This window comes from Plectropomus leopardus, chromosome 19 (assembly GCF_008729295.1).
Source record: "Plectropomus leopardus isolate mb chromosome 19, YSFRI_Pleo_2.0, whole genome shotgun sequence".
Lineage (NCBI taxonomy): Eukaryota > Metazoa > Chordata > Actinopteri > Perciformes > Serranidae > Plectropomus > Plectropomus leopardus.
The window spans coordinates 12495929-12504658 of record NC_056481.1 but is presented as its reverse complement, the minus strand read 5'-3'; the positions used below and the strand labels follow the sequence as shown (position 1 = coordinate 12504658).

The 8730-nt window shown below is 36.3% G+C and overlaps 1 protein-coding gene across 1 annotated transcript; it reads right to left on the bottom strand.

Annotated features, from left to right (window-relative positions):
- Positions 1-1028: 1028 nt before the first annotated feature.
- On the bottom strand, positions 1029-7757 carry LOC121958625 (ras-related protein Rab-5C-like). Its single transcript, XM_042507681.1, has 6 exons — positions 7628-7757; positions 5888-6218; positions 5038-5189; positions 3665-3787; positions 3448-3541; positions 1029-2165 (listed from the first exon to the last, which is right to left on the bottom strand). The coding sequence occupies exons 2-6, from the start codon at positions 6054-6056 to the stop codon at positions 2038-2040; spliced, it is 666 nt and encodes a 221-aa protein (XP_042363615.1). The 5' UTR covers positions 6057-6218; positions 7628-7757; the 3' UTR covers positions 1029-2037.
- Between the last annotated feature and the right edge of the window lie 973 nt (positions 7758-8730).

Here is an 8730-nt window from a genome sequence, read left to right as displayed (position 1 = left end):
ATGTTTGCCTTTTTTTAAAGACTGGAATCAAACCCACAGCCGCTGCAGTGAGGACATTGCCTCTGTTTATGGGGTGCCTGCTCTACCAACTGAGCTACTGGGTGCCCTACTTGTCCCCTAATGTTTGGGTCATTTCTTCTTTTGTTGCTCACTGCCTTCTTCCCATGTTTTCTTTTTAAGAATTCAAGCCAAATTGCTCAGGTTTCAAAGGGTTAAAGGCCAAAAACGCATCAAAAGGACCCATTTGTGACAAATGAATCTAGAGCAAAGTGTAATGCTGCCATCTAGTGGTTGTAAATGTTTACTGGTGCTGTTTCTGCTGTCTAATTATTTCAAGCAGTGACAAATTTTGTCAACGTCTACAATGTGAAAGGCCCTTTGTGTTCGTGGTAGTTCAGAAAATGTGAGACGGGCTGTGGTAAAAAAAAGGTATTCAGATCCCTCACTCAAGTACAAATACCACATTCTGAAAATTCTTAGAAGTAGAGCTTCTGCATTCAAAACCTTTATTTAAGTAAAAGAATGTAAGTATTATCAGAAAAAAACGTAGGCCTACTTGGTGTGTCAAAAGTAAAAATAAAGTACTTCAAATTTGTACTTAAGTACAGTACCTGACTAAGGTTACTGAAAGTTACTGAAGACTAACTTTGAGGAGACGGCAAAGAGGGACATATTTCTACTGCCAATCAAGAGCATTTTATCGCATCAAATATGTATTTAGTAAAACAATTGATCTTATTAACCCTGTGAAACCTGAGCAAAGTGGCTTGATTACTTTCAAAACATGGGAAGAAGGCAATGAGCGACAAAAGTAAATTTAAAAAATAAATAAATCAAGGAAATAACCTGGAAAAAGTGCTTAAAATTGTAATTGTTTGACCTAAATTTAAATATGTAACTGATCATTTTAAATATAGTTTGATGATGATGATTTCAATTTATAGTCAAAAAGAGAATTAGCTTTAAGAGAGAAAAGGACTGCTGAGCACATCATGTCATAGTCTCTGCTTTTTTACGTGTAGTTTTCACAAAAAAAGTCATATGTTTGGGCTAATTCAGTGTGTCACAAATCTAAAAAAAACATGTTTAGGTAGGCTGTACTGGTTCTTACACCAAACCAGACCATTATGGTATGAGCACTGCCAACATACTACAAACACACATACATGCAAAAAAATGTGCAAAAAACCCTCCTCCAACACCACTGCAAAACCACTCCAAACAAAATGAATCTTGCATGTTATTTATTACTTTTTTTTTAGATTTACAAGTTATTTTCACATTTCTTTTAAAAAAGGCTAACAACTCCGTGGTGTTACAGTTATCAATACACGATCAATGCAAACAACTGCATTTGTTGCACAGTTCGGAAACATCTTCAGATGTGTAGCCTATTAAATCATGACCTGCTTCAAAAAGCAAAGTCTAGAGCTTTTCTCATAACTGTGTCATGTCCGGGTCCCTAACAAGAGGAGAATGCTGTGGTCTGAATTGCCATAAGAGAAAAACCTTTAAGATTAATTGCTCTATCGTTTGCAACGTCAGCATTAGTAGTTGGGTGTTTGCATCTTTCATAATGATGATCAATGTAGAGGGAAATGACGAAAGTAGAAAACTGCCAACAGAACATGTATGTGTATGTACTATATACATACACATACATAACAGACACACACACACACGCTCAAACAAAAAGGGAAAATGGCAAACAACCTCAACATCACCCTTCAAAAAAAATCCCCCGAAAAATCATTTAAGATAGAATCAACAGGCTGAAGATGGACAGGGAGGTAGATAGAGACACTGGGGAAAGACAGAGAAGTAATGAGGGCTCTTGGTAATTCCCTCTAGCTTATGATTCTTTAAAAAAATGCTCCTTTAATCAAAGAGGATCCAGATAATCTCATTTGTAATCTCAGTTTAAGCACAGGGGTGGCGAGTGGCTCTGCCCTCTCCTGCCTCTCTGGGTTTTTAGCTACGTGCTGTCCTTAAAATGATGTTCAGGGCTCGCTCACTAAGTTCATTGTGTTGTACTTGCTAATTGCCGGCACCGCAGCACTGGCTGCTGCGGCTCGGAGGAGCGGCTTCTTGTAGATCCACTCCCGTCCTGGTCCGCCCCCCTTGTCCAGCTCCAGCTTGAGGATCGCTCTTCGGTAGCTTCTTCGCTGCAGGGACAGGATCACAGGGGTTTGAATACAGAAAATTCAAACAAAAAGTTACATTTATCTATTTGTTAAAACTTTGGTCACTGGGAAAAAACAGTATTATATGGAGTAGAGAGGGGAAAGAGTCATTTGCACTGGTGCAGCGGTACCCCAGTCAACCTACGGTGCAATCTTTATTTATTTATTTATTTTTTCTGTTGAAAGTTACAGGAGTGCATAGTGTGTGTTATTTTGTACTTTTTTTTTTTATCTATGAGGTTTAAAAAAATTGCAACTGGATGGAGTATCTCACCTTTATTTTAGTTATTTTCAAAAGGGAGACTTAACCCATATTCTTGCATTAAAAAAGTTTCAAGTCTTCATTAAAGTATTAAAATATTTGTTCAGCTGAGCTATTCTTTCTGTTTTCATTCCTTTAAGGGTCTGTCCAACAGATAATAATAATAATTCTGTAATACCATGAAACTGCGATATTTTCTGAGACAGTTATTGTACCGTGGAAATTAGTTAGTTAGTTAGATCTTTATGTCGACCATGGCAAATAAAATACGACAAAAATTAAATATAAATAATTAATAAAAAAAAAACATCAGAATGCCCATCAAACATATTCAGAAAACAAACATAAGTATTTCATTTGTGAAAAGGAGTTGGTGGGAAGTAAATATATATATACAAACACATCCATGCAAGTACATACATACACGCAAATACACAAACATATACACATACATATAAATACCTAAATACACACATGCTTATTCCCCATACACACCTTGATCTAACAAAAAGAACACTCTAAAAACACACACACACACACACACACACACACAAGAAGACATCAATACGGAAAACAAAGTCACACTGTCACAAGCAAATTCATTAAATTTAGTAAATGTTCTATATGCTTTGAAATCCACACTGCAGCTGTTCCATATTAACCATACCATTTCAACCCTACTCTGGGTCTAAATGTTTCTGCAGCAGCTGCTCCTCTCATCCACTGATCTAATCAGCTCTGAGTGAACTGACTGATCAATTATCCACCGCACGACTCAAACTCCTCAAACTGATGCTGAGGGAAAAGAGAAGTCGTGCTGAGTTCTGTAAATCCATCCATCTGACCAGTACCCATTCAATTCAAGTCAGGTCGGGGAAGCTGTGTCAGTTTTGAGATGTGTAATTCAATTTTGCTGCACAAATAAATTTGAGTGTTGGCTGAAATATTCACCTGTGGGAGAAGTTGGAGTGGACATTTGACCCAACAGAATAATGCGCTTACCGATAGCCATGAAAATTTCATTGACGTTCATCGCAGTCTTGGCTGAGGTCTCCATGAAGAGTAGACTGTTGTCATCAGCGTACGTTTGTGCCTCCTGAGAACATCATTTATAAAATGAGGATAATATTCGCCGCACTGATGAGTTTAATGTAGCTGTATGATATGATACAGGAAAAGCTCTGAGTATCTGGAATCATTTTGCTGTACATCTTCATACCTGAAGCTCTACAGCTCTCTTGTTTGCGATATCCGCCTTGTTACCAGCCAGAGCGATCACTATGTTGGGACTTGCTTGTCTCTGCAGCTCCTTCACCCAGTTCTTCGCTCGTGCAAAGGTGTCCTGATTGAGCAACAATCTTTATTAATGTCACTCTCACCCAATATATTCACATAACACGTACAGTATGAACACTTACGTGTGACGTCTGAACACCTACAGGTCTAATTTTAGACTGAGATCACCTAAAATTGGGGTGTTTTGCATCTTGCGGTATTGCTCTACTGTGTGATATGTATCCAATTAAACCCAATACACCTCCATAAGAAATTCTAAAAATCACATTTACTTCTGATTATCAACATAGTTTTGCTTAAAACTTCTGAATTTAGCTGTTTTTTTTTTTTACAGTCACTTTTGTAGCAATAGAGACATCCATACATTTGACAAACAAAAAGACAGAAAAAACACTGAAGTAAAACTAAAAGTAGCAACAAAACTGCTTAAGGACGAGGGCTGGTTGATATGGCTCAAAAATAAAATTGCAATTTTTTTTAGGCAAGATGTCTTAAGACTTTGAAATCTCCCCGAAAGTACTAAAGACCACTAAAATATAAAATGATTAAATGAACTACAGTCACAAAGATGTTCAATAACATAGCTACTGTTTTTTTGAACAAGGTTAAATAACATACTGTTATAATAAAGTTAAATTAAGTATTGTTGTAATGGAATAAATCACAGCAGAATCACTGCTGCTATTATTTTGAAACACCGGGCTCGTATCGAGCCAGAAATGTGGAAAAAAGGTTTTTGCTGTGGACTTGAAGCTTCTGGTCAATAGTAAGCAGTTAGCACCGAATTAAAATGCTACTGCTGTGCCTTCAAATGTGAAGATTTATTCACTGTTAGTGGGAAACAAGCTGATAGCTCTCCAGTTCATATATTACAAATATTAATATAGTCCCACTGGTGCTCCATGGTTGCAAAATGTGACTAAATGGTCACCATCGAAGCTTTGCAGATATAAAAACAGACGCCTTATCTGCTCACACTATCGTTAAGCTCATTCAAAGTGAAACTGCTAAAGTGGCAACATAAAACGTTGAAATGTATTCAGTGTGAGCAGGAAATAAACTAACTTCACTCAGGTCAAATAGTAATAATATTTTTAAGTCACAGTGGTGCTTCATGGTCGCAAAATACAACTGGATAGTCGCCGCGTGAAGCCCTGAAGATACAAATATACACACCAGTTATTCTATAAATCCCATGTGTAACAAGCCGCAATGCATCAAGTACATTCAATATATCGCCCAATCATAACTGTCACTGACTCTGTCCCCCATTGTGGCCCTGCTGGTGAAACCTACTGTGTTGGTAATGTCGTAAACCACGATGGCCGCCTGAGCGCCTCTGTAGTACATCGGAGCCAGGCTGTGGTAGCGCTCCTGACCGGCTGTGTCCCAGATCTCAAACTTCACAGTGGTGTCGTCCAGACAAACAGTCTGAGTGAGGAAGGCGGCTGAGGAGAGCAGGAGGACAAGGATCAGTGGAATGATAATGTTTTAGGATCATGTAACAAAAAAAAACAAAGAAACTTGGTAGTTTACATATTTTTTGATAGGAAAAAAAAGGAAATTAAGGTTTGTTTTTTATTTTCGGATTTTGAAATGAAAACTGAATCATTATTGTTTTTCCGTTCTGTTTCTAAAAAGAAAATTCAAAGACCAAAACCTTCGCAGACCATCAGCATCAGTGCTGCTGCTTTTGGTATTAGTGTAATGCTGAAGTTGTTGAAGTAGAAGCCCCTAACATGGAAAATATTGGATTCAGTTCTTTGTTAAGTGAACTACACCTACAATAACGAGAATTCGAACTTCAGTACTTTTTTGGTATCAACCAAATGTGTGTGTAACACCAAGCATCAAGTGTATCGTTAATCTTCTTCACTTTTTCCTTCATGAAGCTGTTTCTGATTTTAATCAATTTTTTTTTTTTTTTTTAGCAAACTCCAATAGTTTTTTTGGGCTAACACTGCTTGTATTTAAATTTGAGAACTTTGGCTTATTTCAGTAAATGAAAATGTCTTTATAATTTAACATTCATCTCTTACATACGCACAACAACACAATCTACCTACTGACATACTTAGAGCCTTTTTTTGAAAAAAAAAATAAAATAAATAAATAAAATCAAAATAAAAATAAATCATTCTCTTACCTCCGATGGTACTTTCCTGGAACTCATGAAACTGGCCTTTGACAAAGCGCAGCACTAAGCTGGACTTGCCCACCGCTGACTCCCCCAGCAGCACCAGTTTGAACTGGCAGATTTTGTTTGCTGCTGCGGCACCATTTGGCCTGGTTGATCCTCCACCGCGCCCAGCCATCGACAGAGACAGAGACTGGTACAGATGTGATGTGCTGAAACTACAGCTTAACAGGGAAGCCGAGTCTGGATGCACAGGCACTGATGGTGAGCAAGGTTAGAGGCCAAACTCCTGCTGGGAGGAACCAGATCAGGCGGGCAGCAATGTAGTGACCCGGGCTACCTTAAAAAATAAAAGCATAAGCAAAATTAGTGAATCTACTTATGCGGACACATACATAATAATCATTTATGAAGTTTTTCACGTTACAGATCAAAGAAATACATTACAGATAGTTTCTGTTTTGTAACTATTGAGCCAAAACTTTATTTTTTCATTATTTATATATTTGCTAAATACTTTCTATATTTTTGAACTATCCTCTTTGCTGCTCTTTGCTTATCTTCAATAAGCGACTAATCCTTGTTGTTTTGAACAATTGTTTTAAACTGAAAGATATTCAGTTGATCATATAAGACAAAGAAAAGCTCATTTGGAATTTTATTTTTAAATAAAATTTAAGCATAAAATATTAACTGGTTAAAAAATTAGTGGATTGACAGAAAATTGTCACAACATCTAATAATTTCACTCATTTCAAAAGAAACGCAGTTTCTCATATGTGAGGATTTGCTGCTTTTCTGTGTTGTATATGGAACTACGGATAAATAACTGTTAATTTCAGGAGTTGCAACAACTGATTATTTTTATTAACGATTAACCTGTCGATTATTTTCTTGAATAACCTATTCTTTTTTTCGTCTGAAAATGTCAGAAAAAGCTAAAAAAAAAAAAAAAAAAAAAAGCCAATCAGTGTTTCAAATTCCAAGATGACATCCTCAAATGTTTTGTTTTGTCCACAACCCGAATGTATTCAATTTACTGCCATAGAGGAGTAAAAAAATCAGAAAATATTCACATTTAAGAAACTGGAATCGGAAATCACTACTTATCTGATTTATAGGTGAATTTATTTATTGACTATATTTTGTATCGCCTAATATAGATATGCAGATAAATATAGTGGAATTTGTCTCTGAGATATAGGTCAGTAGAGGTATGAGGAGGCAGATGATAGAAACGCTCAATGAAAGTATAAGTACCTCAAATGTGTTCTTGGGTACACACTTGAGTTTATGCACTTTTCACCACTGCCTATTAGTAATAATATTTTAACACTATTTAACTAAGAGTTAGATGACCAAGTCCCCACACAACACTGACTGTGCACAGAGTGAAAATGGGGAAAGCTGTTATTTTAAGTTCAGTTACTTAACAAGATTTAAAAGTTTATTATATCTGACTGGACAGTTTTTGTTTTATTTCCTCGACATGTTTTTGGAGTCCACATCACAGTCCAGTAAACAAAATTTAAATCATACACATTTATTCAACTTTAACGAACAACATTAAGAGCCTCTAAACGACATGATTACATCAAAAAAGCTGTGGATGTCAACTTTGACCGAATAACCAGATAAAAACAAAACCTACTGTGAGTTAGCTGCGAGGCTAACGCTCGTTAGCAATGCTAACATCGGCTAACAAGAAAAAACACTGAAAGGAAAGAAGTAACACGCTGTCGTTCTTACCAACAACGAAATACAATATCCACTCCACCCTGTGGATAGTGACTTATAACCGTGTTGCTACTCTTTAGCAACGTTTTCTCCTAAAACACTTTCGGGTTCAATAAAAAAATACGCTTCCGCCTTGTGTAACTAAAATACTTCCTGGTTTCAGCCGTCATGTGATGCAACAAAACAACCAATCAAATAGTCGAATAGTGAAACGTCAGAGGCTGAGCAAAGAGGCCAAGTCACTGCAACATTTATACTCAATTTAACGTTTAAATTTAATCTTTTAAAGACAAGCATTAAATCCTGTCTAATATATTGCACTTTACACTGTAAGCTTGTTATTTATACAGTATTCATCACAAAATTTCCACGCTTTCTAACCACTGTATATCCTTTAAAAAGGATGACCAAAACTATCTAGATGGAAAAGTGACTGAGCTTATTGCTATTTTTGTTGATTACATTTTATATAGAAAAATAAATAAATCATTTTTGTAGCATTTTCTTGAAGTTATTTGCTTTTTTTTTTCTTTCCTTTGTGTGTGTGTGTTTGCCTTTTTTTATTTTTAAACATTTGTTTTTAGGCCATTTTCTTGTAACTTTTTACTTATTTCTTGCTATTTTTGGGGCCCATTTCTTGTTATGTTCCTTGTTGCCCATGTTCCTTTGTTTGTGAAAGAAATCAAGTTGATTTGCTAATGTGTCAAAGGGTTAAGGATGCAGATTTATAGAGGTTCAAGTGAAAGTAAAAAGCACGATGACCAATCCTGTTCTCATCACTTAAAAACTGAGAGTTTGAGAATCGACACAGTATCCAAAAAATATTTCAGGGCATTCGGCGGTTCAGTGGCTAGAACAGGTGCCCCATGTACAGAGGCTGTGTCCTAGCCGCAGCGGCCGCAGGTTTGTCAGAAAAGCATAAAAGCCATGAATCACAAAATACAATTTCAGTGAAATACAATACGTGAAGGGTGAAATGCAAAACTAGACCAAAACAGTTAAAGATTTCAGTGAAATGCACTCAATGCTACTCAAGTGGATCAATATTGTCTTTCAAACTGAATGTATATACACATATTACAGAAGAATATAAATGACTTTAAAAGCACAATCCA